Source organism: Phalangium opilio, unplaced genomic scaffold, assembly GCF_054372755.1.
Source record: "Phalangium opilio isolate 3A_F unplaced genomic scaffold, DU_Popi_V2 ptg000075l_1, whole genome shotgun sequence".
NCBI lineage: Eukaryota > Metazoa > Arthropoda > Arachnida > Opiliones > Phalangiidae > Phalangium > Phalangium opilio.
Genome location: NW_028324184.1, coordinates 2,299,124 through 2,322,953, shown reverse-complemented (window position 1 = coordinate 2,322,953; position 23,830 = coordinate 2,299,124). Strand labels below are relative to the sequence as shown.

General features: G+C 38.0%; 3 protein-coding genes across 4 annotated transcripts; 1 reads left to right on the top strand and 2 right to left on the bottom strand.

Annotated features, from left to right (window-relative positions):
* Positions 1 to 2,228: 2,228 nt before the first annotated feature.
* Positions 2,229 to 7,960, bottom strand: LOC149658767 (uncharacterized). The gene is made up of 2 exons (XM_089844396.1): positions 7,877 to 7,960; positions 2,229 to 3,375 (listed from the first exon to the last, which is right to left on the bottom strand). Exons 1-2 carry the CDS (start codon positions 7,950 to 7,952, stop codon positions 2,531 to 2,533), a joined length of 921 nt encoding a protein of 306 aa, XP_089700522.1. The 5' UTR covers positions 7,953 to 7,960; the 3' UTR covers positions 2,229 to 2,530.
* Positions 4,509 to 9,746, bottom strand: LOC149658766 (uncharacterized). The gene is made up of 2 exons (XM_089844395.1): positions 8,196 to 9,746; positions 4,509 to 8,136 (listed from the first exon to the last, which is right to left on the bottom strand). Exon 1 carries the CDS (start codon positions 9,708 to 9,710, stop codon positions 8,622 to 8,624), a length of 1,089 nt encoding a protein of 362 aa, XP_089700521.1. The 5' UTR covers positions 9,711 to 9,746; the 3' UTR covers positions 4,509 to 8,136; positions 8,196 to 8,621.
* A 2,113-nt stretch (positions 9,747 to 11,859) lies between these two features.
* LOC149658765 (uncharacterized) lies at positions 11,860 to 18,232 on the top strand. 2 transcript variants are annotated; one of them, XR_016369923.1, is made up of 4 exons: positions 11,860 to 12,190; positions 17,448 to 17,463; positions 17,567 to 17,829; positions 17,902 to 18,232. XR_016369923.1 is itself a non-coding variant. In XM_089844390.1 (3 exons), the coding sequence occupies exons 1-3, from the start codon at positions 12,034 to 12,036 to the stop codon at positions 17,724 to 17,726; spliced, it is 333 nt and encodes a 110-aa protein (XP_089700516.1). In that variant the 5' UTR covers positions 11,860 to 12,033; the 3' UTR covers positions 17,727 to 18,230. The 2 variants fall into 2 exon arrangements, 1 of the variants encoding a protein (XP_089700516.1); XM_089844390.1 differs by having other exon boundaries at positions 17,567 to 18,230.
* Positions 18,233 to 23,830: the final 5,598 nt, after the last annotated feature.

Sequence of the window (23,830 nt, the reverse complement as noted above, 5' to 3'; positions counted from 1 at the left end):
CAGGGGCCGAGATAATGTGCGCCCCGGCCTAAGTCGAAAAAAAGGAACAGCAAATTTTGCTAAGGGGAGAATAGATTAACTCAATGTGCCCCCAACAAGCGTTGCACCCGTGGGGTCCGACGCTCCTTCAAATCTCGTACAGTAGAAGATTTTAAATCTTCAAATCTTTCAAATCCCAGAAAATCTTTCAAATCCCGGCAAATCTTTCAAATCCCAGCAAATCTTTCAAATCCCAGCAAATCTTTCAAATCCCAGAAAATCTTTCAAATCCCGGAAAATCTTTCAAATCCCGGAAAATCTTTCAAATCCCGGTAAATCTTTCAAATCCCGGTAAATCTTTCAAATCCCAGAAAATCTTTCAAATCCCAGAAAATCTTTCAAATCCCGGAAAATCCCCCTCTTTAATCCGGCCCTGACTATAACATACAAAGTTGGGTGTAATGCTATTCCTATGGAGCGGGGTATGTTTGTGAATATTTTCCTCAATTACTCGGCCCTTGTTTAATCGATCCCCAAGTTTTTAGTATGGTTGTATGGGGGGCAAACAGGACTATAAAATAGTCTCTCTAGTAGAACTAGAGTTATGCGCCTCCAAAGTTGGGTGAATGCTATTCCTATGGAGGGAGGTGTGTTTGTGAACGTTTTACTTAATTAGTCGGCCGCTGTTTGTCTTAATACCGAGTCCTAAGTATGGTTGGATGGGGAGCAAATATGACAATAACATAGTCAAAGGACACCCCCGTATCTCTAGTAGAACTAGAGTTATGAGCCTACAAAGTTGGGTGAATGCTATTCCTATGGAGGGGGTATGTTAGTGAACACTTTCCTCGATTAATTGGCCCCTATTTACTCGATCCCAAAGATTTTAGTATGGTTGGATGTGGAACTCAGTGGGCCCCCAAACAAGCCTTGCGCCCGTGGGCCAGTTCCCCCTCAGCCCCCCTTTTAATCCGGCCCTGGCTTCTTAAAAACTCCCTCCATTTCTTTAAATTTTGAAATAGGGGAGCGGGATTGAAAGCGTGAAACCCTTATTTATTGTCGACGGATGACGGGTATCCTAAAGGGAGTATTAAACCTTCCATATAAAATAAGGCAATACCATCATCCTCTCTCTCGCTTTAAATATATCAAGCAAAAATAAAACACAATACAAAATTCTTAACCTTACTAGTACAATAAAATGCAATGTTTAAACTTACTATTATAATCCCCATCATTTTAAAATACACGAACGAAAAATATGACCTCACCATAATTCTCTCCCATTCACTCTCCCTTCAATAACGAACGAAACATTTTACTCTACCAAAGGCGCTACTCTTGACACTACTACTACTACTACTACGAGAATGACAACAGGCCAAGTCAAACAAAGACCCACATCGTATGTGTTCATTAGAGAGATGCATGGAAACGGTAAATTTCGATTTACCGCGGTAACCATTGAAAACCGTGGGAATGGATGGCTTTTCTAGTAATATCACATTCGGATCGGGAATGGACGGAAAAAACCAATATGGAATGGAAGTGGTTAAATTGATACACATTTTAGTTGGAAATGGTTGGTAAATGGATAGATTTTATTTTCTATGGAAGATAATAAAATTCTAAAATATATATAAAAAGGGTTTTGCCATTGAGTAATGGCAGATATCTGCCTTTGACTGTATTAGACGATATATGGCAATATAATATAGATGCCACTACTACTCATCTCACTCAGTTTGTTGTAGCCTAGTTACTAGCTAGCTAAGCTCACAGTACCGTCTTCTAGCTCGTATTCCTATTACTTTAGCACACGAGATTCACGGCTATTATAGCTGTCAATCGGTCCATGGTAAGTTTTTGCGCCAAATTTTCGGAATAGATATTTTGGGAAGTGATTCATGCTACTTAGCGACAGACGAACAAGAGTCCCTCAGTCAAGTCAAATTTTTCTACAGTTGTTCAGCCTCCTTATTTTTACTAAAAACTCCCGATGAAGAACATGTATTGCAGTGGTAATTTTGGGCCAAATCAAGACGCTCAAGGGTTATATTCTTTCGGACACTATGGTAGGGAACTGGTTTTCTGCTATTGTTCATTTCGGTAATGGTTGGAACTGCAATAACCTATCTTAATTGGGAATAGGAATGGTTGGTATTTGGAAACCACGGATCGGTAACGGATGGGGAGGTTGACGAAAAATATGGGTGGAATTGGTAAACAAAAATATGAACAAAAATGCTATGGAAATGGTAACGTTTGAAACTGAAATGCAGCTCTCTAATGTTCATCATACGATGTGGACAAAAAGGTTCGGCGTTGCCCGTTAAGATATTTGGTTAGTTCCGGCCGCCATTTTAATATACTGCGGTATATTTAAAGCACACAACCATACAGGCTCTATGTCTATATGAATTACCTAATACAATTGAAAAGAAAAGTAATATTTATTCAGAAAATGAAAACATTTTGTAATACAATACATTTATTAAACGTTCTTTCCAAGTTTGCTAAGTACTCTTAACTATAATCCATTTTATTATTCCTAGTGATTACTACGTTGATGTCGGATTAAATGGCTCTTCCATGCGCTGCCATAATCACACTGATCACATTTGAAGGGTTTTTCACCACTGTGAATGCGTTGATGAGCCATCAAATTATTCTTCTGCACGCACGCATACTCACAATGATCACATTTGAAGGGTTTTTCACCACTGTGAATGCGTTGATGAGCCATCAAATTATTCTTCTGCGTGTACGCATTGTCACACTGATTACATTTGAACGGTTTTTCACCACTGTGAATACGTTGATGTCTGAACAAACCATTCTTCTGCGTGTACGCATTTCCACACTGATTACATTTGAAGGGTTTTTCACCACTGTGAATGCGTTGATGTCTGAACAAACCATTCTTCCTCGCACTTGCATAGTCACATTGATTACATTTGAAGCGTTTTTCACCACTGTGAGTGCGTTGATGAGTGATCAAATTATTCTTCTGTGAGTAAGCATTGTCACACTGATCACATTTGAAGGGTTTTTCACCACTGTGGATGCGTTCATGTATGATCAAAACATTCTTCCGCGTACATGCATAGTCACACTGATCACATTTGAAGGGTTTTTCACCACTGTGAATGCGTTGATGAGTGATCAAATTATTCTTCCGCGAGTACGCATTGTCACACTGATCACATTTGAAGGGTTTTTCACCACTGTGAATGCCTTGATGTCTGATCAAATCATCCTTCCGCGTACTAGCATAGTCACACTGACCGCATTTGAAGCGTTTTTCTTTGGTATCCTTTCGAATGTCAAGTTCAAGATCCCTTTCGTATTTAGGTGAATATTTGTATCGAGTTGAACATTTTTTCTTGGATTTTCCTACAGAAAGGAAATAAATTAAAACCTCAAATGATATCATAACAAAGCTTCAAAAAACATTGTACTGTTCAAAAGCAATTGGTAAAACAGCTTATGCTTAGGCTTAAAGAGACACAAAGACAAAGAAAACAAGTTCGTAAACAAAAATAATCAATGTCCGAGTCGAACAGCGGTCTCCAAAGACTTGACCTTACCTAACCTAATACATACTTTGAGAACGTGAAAAAAAAGTAATAAAAAAAAACTGTAAGGTATTAAAAATAGACTTATAAAACAGATTCTATATTTATTTAATTGCTTTATATTCCACGTAAACCTAGGGGGTCCACAAATCTATGACTGTTGAATATATTTGAAGTGACGTCATCACCGGTTTCGATCAAGGAGGATTAGATTAGTTAAACTTAAAGAACTATTTAGACACAACGCAAGATTTCTTACACTTGGGATCTTTAAGAGGACATAGACTCTATACTAATATCTGATTGACAGTAAGAGTAAGGGCTTAAAACTTTGCTAAATCGCACGCTCCTCCTTCCTTGCGTTTCATTGGCTAGTCATCCTTTGTTTAATCGTTCACACAATGCAAAGATAACTTGTTTACAATCGGGTCTATAGCTACGTATATGTCACTTAGCTTCTAACATCAAATGCATTAAATGTGACGTCAGCGGTGAGTGTTTCTACATCTCTTCCCCTTTATTTCAATCAGAAGGGCCCAGTAAATGGCGAGTTGAAGATCTTTGAATTCCAGGTGTTACTGATATCAACCCTGCAGCTTGGTCACGTTCGGAAATTAACTAAATGTGACTGTGTATGTCATAAAGTACAAACTTCATTCCACGTTAGAACTTTGCGTAATACAGTCTTATACAGAATGCGAACTTTCCCATAATAAACGTACAATAAAATATACGTGACAATATGAACAGCCATATTCTGCCATTAAACCTCCGTAGGTGCATGATAACGCCTACAAAATAGTGAAAAAACACAAGCAACGGTAAAGTTAAGCTTAGCGATAATTTTGCAATCTCCTGTTTCTGCTGAGACCAACTAGCACAAGAAGTGATGACAACGATGAAGTTATTAAATAAGCAAATCAAGATTCAAAGCAAAAACATATTAATCAATTATTGTGTTAAAAATTTCATGCTTTAATAGCGAATATATCATTACCGAAATTCCATTTGTAATATTAAATATTGTTAATGAAGAAATTCATGGTTATATTCAATATTGTTCGTGAAGGTTTTAAAAATAACTAACACAAACACATAGTATCATTACCAGTTTCCCGTTAAGACGTTAGGCTAGACACATTCCACAATTTTGTAATATCATATAGCCCGTAACGATAGGTTTTTACCATTTTTCAACGAACTCAAACTTTTTTCTTAGTGAGTATCTACTACAGAGGTAAAGAACAGTAATGTGTGAAGCGAAAATGAAAACGCGTTGCGCAATTAACACATTTTGAAATGGTTCTTTAAAAGTTCTAAATTGCTGATTATGCTTAAATACAATCCACTTAATTAGTCCATGTGATTATAACGTTGATGTCTGATCAAATTACTCTTCATTGTGCTGGTATAGTCACACTGATAACATTTGAAAGGTTTTTCACCACTGTGAATGCGTTTATGTACTATCAAATGAAACAACCGCCTACTTGCATAATCACAATGATCAAATTTGAAGGGTTTTTCACCGCTATGAATGCGTTCATGTTTGATCAAATTATTCTTCGGCGTACAGGCATAATCACACTGATCACATTTGAAGGGTCTTTCACCACTGTGAATGCGTTGATGATTGATCAAATTTTTCTTCTGCACACTGATCACAGTTGAAGAGTTTTTCACCACTGTGGATCTAAGGTTTCCCACAGTTCATTTTGATGGCTTCATTTCAGTTTCAGTTTGCACATCTCCAAACTGATCAGTTTTCAGTTCGGTTCGGTTTATTTCTTAAACTGAACTGATAAAAACTGAACTGAAGAGATAGTTAAGTACTCTTTCGATCTATCGCGAGAAACGATATCAATACGTTCCCGCAAACATAAGTATAACAATAAAAAACTGGCATCGTTTAGTATTGCATGCTGTATGATTATTACAGGCCCCTGATTAGCTGGGACCCTCTGCAGAGAGACACATGCTAAAAGAATACCAATAATTAGTAGGGTATCATAATTAGTTAATTAGTCAAAGTTAAATTTTTCAATGTTAATATTTAGTAGTTAGTAGTTAGTGAAATAAACATTACTCTTAAGGCAGGGATGTCCAACCTTTATTCACGAAGGGCCAAATTCAAAATTAGAAACCATCAAGCGGGCCACACAGGGCCGGATTAACCATTAGGCAAGTTAGGCAATTGCCTAGGGCCCGGATATCTGAGGGGCCCGTAATCAGCCAGTTTTCAAAAATTGAGAAAATGAAAAACCAACAAATATATTCCCCCCTCTTTCTCTACCGAAAAATAACGTCACTGACACCATGGAAAAGCCATGTGAGATGTAACGGCAGCTTTATGTTGAAAAACCCGTTACCCAAAAACATTAAGGCAATTTATAAAGGAAGAAAGAAAAAGACGAAAAGAAACTTGAAAATTCAATGGAAATGTATTTTGAGAAGTCGCAATCCTCGGAGAAAGAAATTTCATTTTGAATTCGTGTTGTTACTGACCGTCATGGAAAGAACAAGGCGACCCAAGGGTTGGACTCGTAATAGTAGCCACATCATACCGTACTTGACAGAAAATTTGAGTGGATAGACCTCGATGCGCTACCTTAACTGTTTTAAAATGATTACTTAATTTTTTTACTTCTTTTATAATTATAATAGTGTGACACGAACGGAAAACGTGAGTACCCCCACGATGAGCATCCTTTAACAGTGGTTAAACGAAATGCCCATAAATGCCCGTTAAAAGAAGTACAGAAAATGAGAGTGAATAACCCCTCGATGCCCTAACAAAAATAATAACCCTTAATCCTCACTTTAATAAATTTACCTACGTTATAATTGTAATATTTAGGGCCACAAGCTAGTACTTTCTTTTAAAATTCTTCTCGATTTGTGGAGAAATACACGTAACTTCTAATAATAAACATCTCCTTAAGACCGTTCTAAATATAACGTCGGAATATACTTCCTTTTGCTTTTTAAAAATTCCCCTCGATTTCTTTGGATTTTGAAATAGGGGAGCGGGATTGAAAGCGTGAAATCCTTATTGCCGACGGGTGACAGGAAATTTAAAGGGAGTATTAAACCTTCCATTTTAATTAAGATAACACCATAATCCTCTTTCTCGTTTAAAGATGTCGAGCAATCGTAAAACACAATGCAAAATGCTTAACCTTACTGGTACAATTAAATGCAATGCTTACTATTATAATCCCATCTTCTTAAAATACACGAACGTAAAAATCACATCACCAAAATTCTGTCCCATTCACTCTCCCTTAAATGACGAACGAAAAATTCTATACTGCCAAACGCGCTACTCTTTCACGTCTACTGGTACTAGTACTAGTACGAGGACGAGTACAACAGGGCAGGCCAAACTAAGAGCCTCATCGTTGATGTACATCATACGATGTGGCTAAAAACGATGATAACACACCGAGTGGACGGGAAGCTTTCAAAATAAAAGCGTTTTACGTCTGGTGTGACAATCTAATGACAAATACTAAAAAAACAATCTAAAGTTAACAAGGACACTGATGAAAAGTTCAAACCTATTTGTAACATTAATGCCTCCGATGAATCTTTCTCTGGAGATTTCCAAGAATTGGCAGAAACGTATTGCAATGATTTAAATTTTGAAGAGCTTGAAAACGAACTGCTACATTTCAAGCATTTCGTGAAGAATGAAGAAAGCAAAAACCCAGAATTCTTTCATTCCTTCAATCGTACCAATAATATCATTTCAACTTTTCCAAACTTAGAAATTGTTTAGAGAATTTACTTGTGTTTGCAATGCAAGAGGCGAGAGATCCTTTTCAGCTTTAAAAAGAGTGAAAAACTACTTAAGAACCACATGAGCCCAGGAAAAATTAAGTTCTTTATCTTTGATATATATTGAAAAGGATTTACTAAACGACTTCATAGACTATGAACAGATAATTTTTAAATTTCTTGAGTTAGAAAGAAAGGAATTTAACTATTGATTTCAAAAAGAAATTTAAATATGCAGTCAAGTGTTAAGTAAAAAAAATATAAAAAATAGTTTGTCTCTTAGATTCTCTTAAACTGGTCTGTTGGGGGGCTGGGGGCCCGGAACTAAGGCCTTGCTTAGGGCCCAAAATCTTGCTAATCCGGCCCTGGGGCCACACAATGAAAATTCACCTATTTTCATTTTTTTTTTAAATTTTACAATTGTTTTTACCATTTTTAGTGAGAAACCTGACTTTTCTATTGTTTAATTATTTATCTCTTAATATTGCATTCTTTCACTACAGCATCAGAATCCTTGCATATTAAGCAAACTGGCCTACCTTGAACAGAAACAAAAAAGTAGTTGTACGTCCATTTTTCTTGAAAAACGCGATAACTCTCGCTAGGCTTTCTCATTTGGGAACTTGAACCCAAGTTTTAACTTAAAATTGTTTCAGTCTCAACGAAACAGAACTAAAACTGAGCCTTGAAAATCGGACCAAAACGGGCTGGAAATAAGTTGTTTTAGGCGAGTAAGAAAGGTGTGAAATTAGTAGCACAGCACACCACCATCTGGTGACAGTAGTTGTATATCGAATTTCTAAATATAGCTATTTTAGTAAAAGCTTCTTCGTCAAAAATTATTTATTGTCTCAATACCGATTCTCATTCATCCTATGGTGAGCCATCAGAACTTATAGGTGGGCCCGTAGAATTACCTCGGCGGGCAATTAATACCATTAAATTTTTCACTCAACTGGGGCCAAATTATAGAACCGGGCGGGCCACAAGTGGCCCGCGGGCCCGTAGTTGGACATCACTGTCTTAAGGTATGGCACTTCACGATTCCTAAATACTTAGTAGTAGTAGAAAATGTTAGCGGTTAACAGTTACAATCTGGGTATTTTGGGTCTCTGACACCGTATTTTTCTTCTTGATAAACTCTGAAGGGGTTTTCGGTTCAGTTCAGTTATAACTGTAAACTGAACTGATCAGTTTTGTTTCCTGGCTGAACCGAACTGATAATTTCAGTTCAGTTTCAGTTCTTGAAAATCTTAACTGAAAAGTTTCAGTTCAGTTTCAGTTTTAGTCCAAAACCGATTTGAACCGAACTGTGGGTAACCTTATGTGGATCCGTTGATGTCTGAACAAATCATCATTCCGTGTGAAAAAGTAATCACACTGATCACATTTGAAGCGTTTTTCAAAACTGTGAATGCGTTGATGAGTGATCAATTTATTCTTCCGCGTGCACGCATATTCACACTGATCACATTTGAAGGGTTTTTCAACACTGTGAATGCGTTGATGAGCGATCAAATCGTTCTTCCTCGCACTTGCATAGTCACACTGATTACATTTGAAGGGTTTTTCACCGCTATGAATGCGTTCATGTATGATCAAAACATTCTTCCGCGTACTTGCATAGTCACACTGATTACATTTGAAGGGTTTTTCACCGCTATGAATGCGTTCATGTGCGATCAACACATTCTTCCGCGTACTTGCATAGTCACACTGATTACATTTGAAGGGTTTTTCACCGTTATGAATGCGTTCATGTATGTTCAAAACATTCTTCCGCGTACTTGCATAGTCACACTGATTACATTTGAAGGGTTTTTCACCGCTATGAATGCGTTCATGTATGTTCAAAACATTCTTCCGCGTACTTGCATAGTCACACTGATTACATTTGAAGGGTTTTTCACCGCTATGAATGCGTTCGTGTATGATCAAAACATTCTTCTGCGTACTTGCATAGTCACACTGATTACATTTGAAGGGTTTTTCACCACTGTGAATGCGTTGATGAGCGATCAAATTATCCTTCGCCGTGTACGCTTTGTCACACTGATTACATTTGAAGGGTTTTTCACCATTGTGAATGCGTTGATGTCTGAACAAACAATTCTTCCACGTACTTGCATAGTCACACTGATCACATTTGAAGCGTTTTTCACCACTGTGGATGCGTTCATGTGTGATCAAATCACTCTTCCACGTACTTGCATAATCACACTGATCACATTTGAAGCGTTTTTCTTTGGTATCCTTTCGAATGTCAAGTTCAAGATCCCTTTCATATTCAGGTGAATATTTGTATCGAGTTGAACATTTTTTCTTGGATTTTCCTACAGAAAAGAAATAAATTAAAACCTCAAATGATATCATACAACACGCTTCAAAAACATTGTACTGTTCAAAGGAAAGGTTATGCTTAGGCTTAAAAAGACACAAAGACAAAAAAAAACAAGTTCCTAAACAAAAATAATCCATGTCCGAGTCGAAACAGCGGTTTCCAAAACCTAATATACGCGTTGGGAACGTGGAAGATTTTTGAGTTCCTAGTGTTACTGATTTCAACCCTGCAGCCTGGTCGAATTTGGAAATTAACTATTTGTGACTGTGTATGCCATAAAGAACAAACAAACAACGTTCTCAAATATATATGTATATACAGTATGATTCAAATAAGAAACTTCATCCCACATTAGAAATTTGCGTAAAACTGAATACAAACTTTCCCATAATAAACGTATAATAAAATAAACGTGGCAATATGAACAGCCATATTCTGCCATTAAACTTCCGTAGGTGCATGATAACACCTACAAAGTAGTGAAAAAACACAAGCAACGGTAAAGTTAAGCTTAGCGATAATTTTGCAATCTCCTGTTTCTGCTGAGACCGACTAGCACAAGAAGTGATGACAACGATGAAGTTATTAAAGAAGCAAATTAATATTCAAAGAAAAAACATATTAGTCAATTATTGTGGTAAAAATATCATTCAAATTGAATTTTTAGTTAACAGTGTTAACTCTGCCATTCTAATTCCCGGTTGGGGATGATGTTATTATGTGTACCACCCCGAGGTGAAAAGATGACAACGACCTCTGGGTTACCGTCCCACGCTCTAACCAACTGAGCTACCGAGGTCTACGACCTCACAGTAATTCAATTAGGCGTTCTTCTTTAAAGCAAAGGGCGGCTCCGTTGATGCCCCTGAAAGATGCCTTTTCTGCTACACGTTGGCTAAGCTTGACAAAGGCTAGTTAAACCAAAGGCAGGGACCAATGGGACCTTGTGCATTAGGTCTGATTGGTTCCTGCCTTTGGCAAGGTAAAATTCGTGTCCAGAAGATTAGCCAGCATGCTAGGGGTGATAATGGAGCCGCCTGTTACTTTAATAGCGAAGATATCATTACTGATATACCATTTGTTATATCAAATATTGTTAATTATAGTTAAGTAAAAGGTTATACTCAATATTATATATATTGTGATTGTTGCGTTGATGTCTGATCAAAATATTCTTTTGCGGGCTGACATAATCACACTGATCACATTTGAATGGCCTTTCGCCACTGTGAATGCGTTTATGATTGATCAAATTATTCTTCAATGTGCTGGAAAATCACACTGATGACATTTGAAGGGTTTTTCACCGCTATGAATGCCTTGATGTGCGATTAAAGTAGGACTGTTCACGAGCTCGATCCAGCTCGGGCTCGTGACGAGCGAGCCGAGCCGGCACTTTTGCGGCTCGATTAAGTAACGAGCGAGCTTTTTTATGGTCGAGCCGAGCCGAGCCGACAGGCATCGAGCCACTACGACACACGAGCCGGCTCGCGAGCTTAGTCACTGATATAGTGCTTTCCTTTTAGTCTTTATTCTCTCCACCAATAGCGTTCCGTTGCATTTTTACATGAAATAAAGCGTGGGAAAAATCTCTCGTCTCTAACCTTAAGCATATTTTAAAGAGCGGGTTTTACTGAACCACTATATTCCTAAACATGGGATAGTATTTATAGTCGTTCTCAAGTTTGATGTTGGTAGTAGCAATCTTTTTTAAACATGTATATATTAATCGAGCCAGCTCGGCTCGGCTCGGCTCGGCTCGATCATTTTCGAGCCGAGCCAAGAGCCGAGCCGCCATTTTTTTTGACTCGAGCCGAGCCGAGCTTTTAAAAAGCTCGCTCAGATCGGCTCAAGAACAGTCCTAGATTAAAGTACTCTTACGGGTACTAGCATAGTCACACTAATCACACTTTGAATGTATTATCAAAGAAAACGAGTTTAGAAACAGAAATTTATCCATGTGCGAGTCGAAACAGCGGTTTCGAAAAACTTGATCTTGAAAGGTAATAAAAATATGCTTATAAAACAAATTCTATATTATTTGTTTGAATGATATCCCACGTGAATCTAGGAGGTGAACAAATCTGACTGTTGAATATATTTGCAGTGATGTCACCGGGTTCGATCAGGGAGGGGGAATGGAAGCTTTCCCCCTGATTCGATTATTTAAACCTGTAGAACCGTCAGAGTCACTATTTAGAGACAACGTACAGTCTGCTTTATGCCTTTAAATGTTCAGCTAGTGTGCATTTTACTTTCGATCCAGCCCGAACCGTTAAATCTTTGCAGAGACAATTGTAATTAAACATTAATGTGCACATTACATTATCTAAAGAAACTTTGTTAAACCACCCGATGTGTACCTATGGAGGACTTATCACCGCTATGAATGTGATTATGTGCAATCAAACTACTCTTCTGAGTGCATCCAAAGTCACAATGATCACATTTGAAGGGTTTTTCGCCACTGTGAATGCGTTGATGACAGATCAAATGATTCTTCATTGTGCAGGTATAATCACACTGATCACATTTGAAAGGTTTTTCAGCACTGTCAATACGATTGTGAATGCGTTTGTGTATGATCAAATTACTCACACGATTACTACCATCCATGATTTTAAACCATACGGATGTAGTTCACTAGGCAGAATAGATGAAAAACCACTTGATTTTCCTTTTCACACTCCCATTGATGATGGCATAGCTATTTGAGATTCCATAGTTTCAGTGCATTAATAACGCGGAAAGCTGGCAATGGCGAATTCGCGACAACCGATTTATTCTGATCAACACTATATAGTTCCACGCAGTGTGGATAGGTGGCGTCTACGTAGTTTTCGCTAGCGAATAGGTTCATGTCTGATGTGTTTGTGTATGATCAAAACATTCTTCTGCCTACTTGCAAAGTCACACTGATGACATTTGAACGGTTTTTCACCGCTATGAATGCGTTGAGGTGTGATCAATTTACTCTTCTGCGTGCACGCATATTCACACTGATCACAGTTGAAGAGTTTTTCTTCGTTACCCTTTCATACGCGACGTTGTAGGCCTCTTTTATATTCAGTTGAATATTTGTGCCCCGCTGTACGTTTCTTGTTCAATTTTCCCATAGAAAACATAGAAACCACTAACATCATTTACAATTTATCATCAAAAATAAAATGATATTCAATTGAACTTCATGGAAAAAGGTAATGCGTACGAAAACGCGGTGATACAGAAAAAAAAGGCGTGTTGAAACAGTGTTGTTCAAGGCGTTTGCTGGTAAATAAACACGCATATCATAAAAAGGGAATGAAGATTAACTTAACTGGCGAGAAGAAACCTTGGCTCGAAACCTGAAAGGTTGTACTTTTAACTTTCAGCTGATTTTGAGGGAATCAAATGCTAGGTGACGCTGCGTAAAGACAAGTTACCAATTTATTAATTTCGTTCTGTCAAAGTATTTTTGCTCGAAATAAGCACCAGCGATGATAAGAAAAGAGTGAAGACCCTTGGAAAAACGGGGTATTTTAAGGGTTTGTTTCATTATTCAAAAGGATGAAAGGTCGTTTAGTGCTACAGTTCAAAGTATGTAGAATCTTAAAAATAACATAAAAGGTGTGAACGTTTTGTCCAACACATGTTACAACCACAACGACTGAAAGTGAGCATCGATTAGCGGCTTTTGGCCCAAGATTAGTTTTCATCTAAGTTTAAAGTTTTCATCTACGTTTAAAGCGGAATTTGGTCCAAAAACTGAACACACTGATTTTCCGGCAGGAAGTCCGTGTCTCCCACATTCGAGATTTTTGGAAGAAAAAAAATTCTATGAGAGCGGTAGCTCTCTTAGATAAGACTTCATACTGCTCTTAATGTATAAGGAGAGTTTTTTGTTTGGATGTAACTTTTTATGTATTGTATTAACTGTTTTGAAAAAAATCCACAGAACTACAATTCTGGCCCTGAATATGTGGTTAAAATTTCAAAGAGATCCATTAAAACTGGAAATTTCCCATAGAAATAACATGGGATTTTTTTCGCAAACAGCTATTTTGTCCAGGCACTTATAGACATAACTATACATTTGTTAGGCTTGAAAACGGTTTTAAATGAAAGGTACAACATTTTACTTGGCGCTGTGCGATTTTCATTAACTATAATTAAGTGTGTTTAACCTAAAATTTTTAAAACCATTCCAATCTGCGATATTTTAGCAAGGATATTCCCTGTAAAGAGTCAGTTTACGATGTTAGCACGTTCAAAGCTATTTGGTTCAATTTTCGCGGTGCTTGAAAAACAAGGGGACCTTGCCTTGTGTGAGCTAACAAGTTGAGTTGGGAAAGGACCCCCACACTAATATACTAAGTTACAAACTGCCTTTGGGACAGTAACTAACAATGTGATTTAACAAGATTACCGACCGCTGGTAATTAAGCTAGATTAACGACGACTGGTAATTAAGCTAAATTAACGACGACTGGTAATTAAGCTAGATTACCGACGACTGGTAATTAAGCTAGATTACCGACGACTGGTAATTAAGCTAGATTACCGACGACTGGTAATTAAGCTAGATTACCGACGACTGGTAATTAAGCTAGATTACCGACGACTGGTAATTAAGCTAGATTACCGACGACTGGTAACTAAGTTAGATTACCGACGACTGGTAACTAAGCTAGATTACCGACGACTGGTAACTAAGCTAGATTACCGACGACTGGTAACTAAGCTAGATTACCGACGACTGGTAACTAAGCTAGATTACCGACGACTGGTAACTAAGCTAGATTACCGACGACTGGTAACTAAGCTAGATTACCGACGACTGGTAATTAAGCTAGATTACCGACGACTGGTAATTAAGCTAGATTACCGACGACTGGTATTTAAGCTAGATTACCGACGACTGGTAATTAAGCTAGATTACCGACGACTGGTAATTTAGCCGTATTACCGACGACTGGTAATTTAGCCGTATTACCGACGACTGGTAATTTAGCCGTATTACCGACGACTGGTAATTTAGCCGTATTACCGACGACTGGTAATTTAGCCGTATTACCGACGACTGGTAATTTAGCCGTATTACCAACGACTGGTAATTAAGCTTGATTAGAGTCGACTGGTAATTAATCTAGATTACCGACGACTAGTAATTAAGACGGATTACCGAAATTAAGCTAGATTGCCGACGACTGGAAATTAAGCTAGATTACCGACGACTGGTAATTAAGCTAGATTACCGACGACTGGTAATTAAGCTAGATTACCGACGACTGGTAATTAAGCTAGATTACCGACGACTGGTAATTAAGCTAGATTACCGACGACTGGTAATTAAGCTAGATTACCGACGACTGGTAATTAAGCTAGATTACCGACGACTGGTAATTAAGCTAGATTACCGACGACTGGTAATTAAGACGGATTACCGACAACTGGTAATTAAGCTAGATTACCGAAGACTGGTAATTAAGCTAGATTACCGAAGACTGGTGATTAAGCTAGATTACCGAAGACTGGTAATTAAGCTAGATTACCGAAGACTGGTAATTAATCCGGACTACCTACGACTGTTAAATAAGCCGGATTACCGACGACTGGTAATTAAGCTAGATTACCGACGACTGATAATTAACCTAGATTACCAACGACTGGTAATTTAGCCGGATTACCGTCGACTGGTAATTAAGCTAGATTACCGACGACTGGTAATTAAGCTAGATTACCGACGACTGGTAATTTAGCCGTATTACCGACGACTGGTAATTAAGCTAGATTAGAGTCGACTGGTAATTAATCTAGATTAGCGACGACTAGTAATTAAGACGGATTACCGACAACTGGTAATTAAGCTAGATTACCGAAGACTGGTAATTAAGCTAGATTACCGAAGACTGGTAATTAAGCTAGATTACCGAAGACTGGTAATTAATCCGGACTACCGACGACTGTTAAATAAGCCGGATTACCGACGACTGTTAAATAAGCCGGATTACCGACGACTGGTAATTAAGCTAGATTACCGACGACTGATAATTAAGCTAGATTACCGACGACTGCTAATTTAGCCGGATTACCGACGACTGGTAATTAAGCTAGATTACCGTCGACTGGTAATTAAGCTAGATTACCGACGACTGGTAATTAAGCTAGATTACCGACGACTGGTAATTAAACCGGATTACCGACGACTGGTAATTAAGCCGGAATACCGACGACTGGTAATTAAGCCGGATTACCGACGGCAGGTAATTAAGCTAGATTACCGACGGCAGATAATTAAGCCGGATTAACGACGGCTGGTAATAAAGCTTTTTCTCTCCTGTGTTTTCTAAACAATTTTAGTTTATATGAAGACTGAAGTAACAGATATTAATAAAAACTGTCATTGTAGACAAAGACCGGAAAGTGTAAAAGATAAGTTTAGAAAATTAAACGCCTGAAGAAACAGATATTCAAATTTTCACTTTTGAAGACATGATTATAAAACATGGATTATTTTAAAAAATTCTTATCTTACTTTTTTTTCACCAAAATTTAATTTTCCCAAAATATTTCTCAACAATATTTACCCATGTATTTTGTTCTCAATAGTAGTTCAAGAAAAAATGGCACCTAGAAGAATTTAAGGGATACTAGCTTGATACAAGGTTTTACTTTCGACTAACATTTGCTATTAGGATATACTTGGATATCTGAAAAGATTTCTCTTGAAGAGTTTAAATTTTTTTATTTTAAAACTGGAAATATTGCGAAGCGGAAAGTAGCATAGGCCTTTTCATTGTGATTTTAGTTATTTGTGTCGAAAAGATCTGTAGATTGATCGTGATCTTTGAGAGCTATACAGCACGTTAATATTTAATACTTCGAAAACATTACAATTGAAGAATACGTTTTGTTAAGTTTTCATACGGTTTTATTTTATCAGCTCTCAACGATTTTCTGTCCATTTTATACTCTTTATAGGGCCAAATTCTCTACCTAATTATAAATTTTTGATAGAAAATAAAATGTAACACGTACTATTTTTAAAATGATGCGCATAACACTTGTTAAAATATTGTTCTGAAGTAATTTTGGTGAAAAAAAGTAAGATAAGAATTTTTTAAAATAATTGATGTTTTATAATCATGTCTTCAAAAGTGAAAATTTTAATATCTGTTTCTTCAGGCGTTTAATTTTCTAAACTTATCTTTTACACTTTCCGGTCTTTGTCTACAATGACAGTTTTTATTAATATATTCGGATTTTATAACTCAATACAACGTCAATCTCAGAGCAGTTATATCATGTTCATGTCTGATCAAAGAACCGTTCTCAGAGCTGGTATAGTCACAATGATCACGTTTGAAGCGTTTATCTTCAGCACCGTATGTAATGTGACGTTCAGGATCACTTTTATATTCAGGAGAATATTTGCAAAGAGTTGAACGCTACTTCTCGGATTTTCCTTCAAAAGCAAACAAACTGAAACTTCTCACAATTGAAAGTACTGTTCAATAGCACTTGAAAAAACCGGTCATGCCGAGTACTAAAATTACACTAAGTTAAAGACAACAAGTTTGGAAAACAAAATTAATAGCGCTCAGAATCGAGATAACCGTCTCCGAAGATTTTACCTATCATAAAGTGGAAACTAATGGTTATTAAGAAAATATTTAAGGTTTTAGTCAATTGCAATATAAATATGCTTCTAAAATAAATTGGAAGTGAAAATAATATGACTGCCGTTATTGAAAGGCGTTATAATGTCCTCTCTTCTTTTTTGTTTCTAGGTGACGGAGTTAAAATGTAAGTAACTGCAATTCGTTAACACGTAACTCCAAATTAACTCACGATTGTCTGGGATACATTTGGCCCTGGCGTTACTCTTATGAACTGAATATGATGGTAGTATAAAGCTGAAAATTTTGGAAGAGCCGGATGTCATCATAATTTTTGGATATGATGGCCAATTCTCAGAGGAAGGTAGTCAGTCACTCAGCGTATGTGAAAAAATCGTGATTTACTTATTGCAACGATTAAGTCAGAAGAAAAGAAAACGTCTTGGATAGTTTGCCACGACAACATTATTTTGCCGAAAGGCTCTAGCCAAATCTTAAGGATGTTTACCTTAACACCATTTTCTCTTTAAAACCCTTGTTTCCCATACATTAAGTAATTTTCAATATATTACAAATTGTATCCATTACATTTTCAATAATAAATCGTTTCATATTTCATTATCAGTAAGACCAAAAGCGGTAAGGCTTCACACGTAAAGTACGCATCTTGGGCCTAGGTGAGCTACACGATATATTTGAAACGCCTCGTATAGAACCTAACACAATTATTCGGTGACGCGGTTCCTTCGGCACTACCTTAAGAACCGATTGACCACTTGCATACATTCGAGAACAGCTATAAAGACGGAGTAGGGTCTCAAAAATATTCTTTCGATGAGATTATTCACAATTTCAAAGACCATTTGGGAGTAAAGTACTAAGGTCTTATCAATCTGAGCAAAATGTGCTTGGGCTCTTTAAGACACCAAGGACGGCCGGGTACCTGTATTTTTAAAAGGGAATTTTTTCTCGTCCGGTGGCCAGGGCCGTCTTAAGTGCTATATGGGCCCCTGGGCAGTGCAGTATATTGGGCCCCCTAATCCCCTATTCAAAGCAAATTAATCGAGAAATAAAAATATGTATTATTTCCTTCAAACGAAAGTCTACAAATTAAAAAGTCAACGCAAAGTCAGAAACATTTGCGCACTTTCTTCCTTGAAAATTCCTTTACAATTGGATCGAAGTCGATCATTTTTTGAATCGCCATTACGTAATTCACGTTTGAACACATTTTTGGAAATATATCTTGTCTTGGAATTCTAATGCTTTCTCCATCCTCTTTATACACTCGGCGTGTCTTGGAAAGGTCGCTTTCATGGTTCTGACAAGATGTCGACCCATTTCGAATCCAGCACTCAACGGAGTTAGGATTACCCATAGCCCTGCATCTGTTTCCTGGAAGGAAGATGTTTTCGTTTCACATTTAGGCACTTCCACTGGTCAAATATCCTCATCTGAATCAGTTGTAGGAACAAGTGATGACTCCACTACAATGTCGGTTGGAACTGTGGTAGTCGTTGAGGGCTTCGGTGATATTGTTGAAGGAGTAATTTTACCAGGCTCAGCACTTCTCATAGCATTTTGATGGAACCATGATGTTACCTTGCGAAGTTTATTAGCTTTCTCTTTCTCCTGCGCAGCTCGTTTTATCTTCTGGGCACCGCTCAAAGTATTACGTTTCATTTTTGATTTGATAACTAATAATCTCTATTTATATAGTGTGTCTAAAATCTCAGCCATAATTTTATTCATAACAGGCATTGTATTTTAAACAGAGTGGTCTACTTTCAGCAGGGAAAGAAATAGACTTGTACCGCACGTGCCACCTAACAGCGAGAATGAGCTACAAAATTCCAGGTTTTTTTACTGCGCATGGGCAGAATGACAGTATAGACTGAGTCTGATTTAGGGTGAAGGTTTCAAACTGAATAAATAAGCCGATGTGCGGTTGTGAAGGGAGGCCATGGGGAGGGGGGATAATCTAAAAGCATAGGCAATGGGTGACTATCTTATGACAGGAATATTTCCCGACAACCCTTGCGAAGTTTACATCCCCAAATAATTATAATAGTAGATGGGTGTTTAGCCATCTCTTCATTTAGCCTTATGCCGTTCGGTCACAAAGAAATTTGCTCTCCGTTATTGCCAAATCCCCTCGAAAACAACGTAGAATCATTTTACGTAACGCCAAGAAGCCCTTAATTGACGCAATCGCAGAGTGTGTTGAAAATACTTTACACGGTAACGTTAAATTAAATAAAAGTCAAAAAGCTAGATTAGCTAGGCATTCCGCAAAACTTAGAAAAATTGCTAATAAGAGAATATCTTGGAAAACAAAACGTGATATATTAGTTCAGGAAGGTGGTAGTTTCTTTTCTTTCCTTTTCCCTCTAGTTTCCTCTATTATCGGCGCTATAACAGGAGGTAGTCAGTAAAATATGCAGTACGCTCAGAAAATGCTCCTTGTCCCTAGCTCTACCTTTAAAAGCGACCCCTTTCCACACCCCCAACAACAGGTAGTTTCGGAATTGGACAATGAAATGAATGTTATTTTAGCTCGTAAAGATTTAGACGAAGCTTCAAAATGGCGCTTATACGAACAGACTGTACAGAGATATAATAATTTACATAATATCGCTAGGCAACCTATACCCACGGCCCCCCAACCAACATCCAACTATTTTAACTTGGCTTGGTTAGACGATATCCCCCTTAAATATATAGGGCATGTACATAGTATCGTTGATCAGATTTCAACTAACCCTGAAAAGCTTAGGTGGACAGATAGTGGGGAAGTTATAGTTAATGATTCATTAATACCCGGCTCGAATATTAGAGATATAGCTTTAGAATTTGTCAAGCCTTCCTCTAACAAAGACCCAAAACCTAGAGGTTTTTACGCATTTACAAACCTACTTTCTAGTTTTTCCCCTCTAACTTCGTATACAATACCCCAACAAATTAAAATCAAAAGAACTAGAGCTCCCAAAGTTAGTGTCAAGGTAGCAGCTAAAAAACTTAAATCTGAGAATAGTCTTGAGGCATCAGCTAAAAAACTTAAATCTGAGAAAAGTCTTAAGACAGCAGCTAAAAAACTTAAAACTGAGTCTCCGAAATGGGTAGCGTACGTAAAATCTCCAAAATTTTAGAAGGTATCTACTTTAACCCTTCCCACCCTGCCAGTTTCGGGGGTGCTGAAAAATTATATTTAGCAGTGAAATTAAAGGGTATTAGTAAGAAACAGGTACTAGATTGGTTAAAGGGAAAAGACGCGTACACTCTACATAAGAGAGTTTTTAGAAAGTTTAAAAGAAACAAGGTGGTTGTAACTAACATAGGAGATCAATATCAGGCGGATTTGAACGATATGCGTTCTTTGAGTCAGTACAACGACGGGTACAAATACATATTAACCGTAATAGATTGCTTTAGCAGAAGAGCCTGGGCCGTACCTTTAAAATCCAAAAGCGGTGTTGAAACGGTTGAGGCTTTTAAGTCTGTCTTTAGAGAGAGGGTTCCTAGGAAATTACAAACGGATAAGGGTACCGAATTTAGAAATTCCCAATTACAAGGATACTTGAAGGAGAAAGGGGTTATATTTTTTACAACTGAGAATGACGATATAAAAGCGTGTATGGTAGAAAGATTAAATCAAACTTTAAAGTCACGCATGTACAGGTATTTTACAGAAAAGAATACCAATAGATATATAGATGTTTTAGATGACCTGGTAAATGCTTACAATAACTCGGTGCATTCCGCGATAAAAATGACTCCTTTGGAAGTTACTGGCACCAATGTCCTTCAGGTTTTTAAAAATGTATACGGAAAGTACTTTAGCGAAAGGAAAGTTTACGGGAAAAAATTAAAGGTGGGCGAATACGTCCGAGTAAGTAGGAATAAGATGATTTTTGAAAAAGGGTACGAGCGAACTTACACAATAGAGATTTTTAAAATAGTGGGAAAAATTGACAGACGCCCTCCTGTATTCAAACTAGAAGATTTAAACGGGGAACCAATAAAGGGGGTGTTTTACGGGATGGAACTTCAGTCGGTAGTTAGACCCGAGACGTACAAGATCGAGAAAGTAATTCGCAAGCGCACTAGTAGAGGACAAAAGGAGCTCTTTGTAAAGTGGCTAGGCTATCCCCCTTCTATGAATTCTTGGATTCCGGCTAAAGATGCAGTCTCCCTTTTACCTAACGCTCCCCAGCAACGCTAGCATGAAAATTTATGACAACAACAAGACGTCTTCGTACACTACCAAGTTGCCCCAGGCTATAGAGCTGATCGGGGATGACTGGGAGGTTGCTCTTGTAGAAGTTTTGTACCCAATGTCCTTTTTTAACATACCCAATGAGGAAGGTCACGTGCAGGTGGTCTCGCATGAAAATAAAAAAGGTCGGGACGGAAAATCACAGCCTATTGTTAAAGCCGAGGCCTTTATAGTTCCCGGGGGTTATTACAAATCATTAGAAGCCCTACTTAAACAAATAGCTTCAGGGTTAAACGGCTTTCAATACGGTTCAAAGTTTAAATTTGATTCGGATCCCCTCTCTGATTACATTTCTTTAACTATTCAACCTAACGGTATCTTGGCTCTTTCTCCCACTTTGAAAAGGATATTAGGATATAAAACCCCAAAAGGCCAAAGTACGTCTTTCTCTTGCCCTTCAGATAAAACCAGCCAATCGTATAGAAGCTCTGTTCCCGCTAATTTAAATTATTATATTCCCGACCAATTGTTTATTTATTCCGATATAGTAGCTAATGAATTTATAGGCGATACGGTAGCCCCGCTACTTCGTATAGTAGGCGTAGACAGCGAAAAACCTCACGGTTCGACTATAACTAAATCATTTAACTCTCCCCATTACGTTAAAGTTGCTAAACGTTACTTTGATACTATAGACATTGATATAAGGAATAGTTTAGGCCAAGCCGCGTCATTCGAGTTTGGAACGTCGACCTGTAAACTACACTTTAGACCATGCCAAAACCCCAAACATTAGAGTCTCGTTGCGAGTATAGGAGGTATTATTTAGATCAGGTAGGGGGTGGAGGGGTGTCAAAAGTATTTGTCGGGACACCACACCAAAAAGGACACGGAATAGGAAGCGCCCTGAAAGGGTTATTTAGATGGGCACGCCCCTTATTAATTAGAGGTGCAAAGTATCTGGCACCTAGAGCCATTAGTACGGGACAAAAGATTCTTGGTGACGTAATGCAAGGTCAGAATGTGAAAAGTGCAGCGAAAAAGAGATTGCAGGAAACTTATGAGAACATGACTGCTGCTCAGCAAGGTTCAGGATTAAAGATAAAGAGACGCAAAGTTAAACGCCTGTCAGTTTATCACCGTCATTCAAAGCAGACGCCACGCGATATATTTAGCTCCTGAAAAAATCATGTTTTCTCTCCAAGCTCTTAAGAGTGAATTGGACATTTTTGCCCCTGTGCCGATTCAAACTAGTGTCGAACATGCTCAAGGTGTATGGGCCAAACCCTTGGCGGCCATTGGTGATAGCTCTACCCTCGAATACCTCATCTCGGGCAATGGAGATAACTACATCGATGTAGCCCACACCATGCATTACAACAAAGTCAAAATCACCAACGAAGATGGAAGTGATCTTCCTGATGCCGCCGTGGTAGCTTTCGTGAACAATGCTGGCCACGCATTGTGGAGAACTTGCGATGTTTTCTTGAACAATACCCGAGTTTCTTCAGCCGCTCAAAACTACGCCTTCACTTCTTTTATCGAAACTGTCTCAAATTACGGACCCGCGGCTAAAAAATCTCACCTCATGATGGCCGGATGGGAAAAGGACGAAGCCGGAAAGTTCGACGACTTTTCAAATAAAGGTTTCGTCGCCCGAATGGCTAAAACTGCTAAATCGGCCGTGATTGAATTTTTTACACCAGTGTTTAGTGACGTGTTTAATATTCCCGAATATCTCTTAAACGGTGTGGACCTTAAAGTCGTGTTTACTCGCAACAAGGACGAGTTTGCCTTAATGTGCCAAGAAACAGCCACTCTCAAAAACTGTAAAGTCAAGATACTAGACGCAGCACTAGCGGTACGTAAAGTTAAGCTCAGTCCTAAAATATTGTTAGCGCATGAAGCCGCGCTTAATAACGGTACTGCCAAATATAATTTTACGCGCACCGAACTTAAAACTAAAACTATCTCTACCGGAAGTAGCACCGAGAGTTTTAACAATATATATCTAGGCCCTCAGCCTAATCGCGTCATTATTGGAATAGTTTCCAACGCGGCGTTCAAGGGCAGTTACGCTCTGAATCCCTTTAACTTTAAAACTTGGGATTTAAATTTTTTGTCTCTGTACCTCGATAACGAACAAATACCCTCGAAACCGTTGACTCCTGATTTCGGTAAAAACTTGTATATACAAGCTTATCAAACGTTGTTCGCGGGCACGGGTATTCATTATAAAGACGACGGTAACGATATTACTCCCAACGAGTTTGCCAACGGCTTAACTCTGTACGCTTTTGATCTGACACCGGACCTATCTGCTAGCGAAACAAACCAC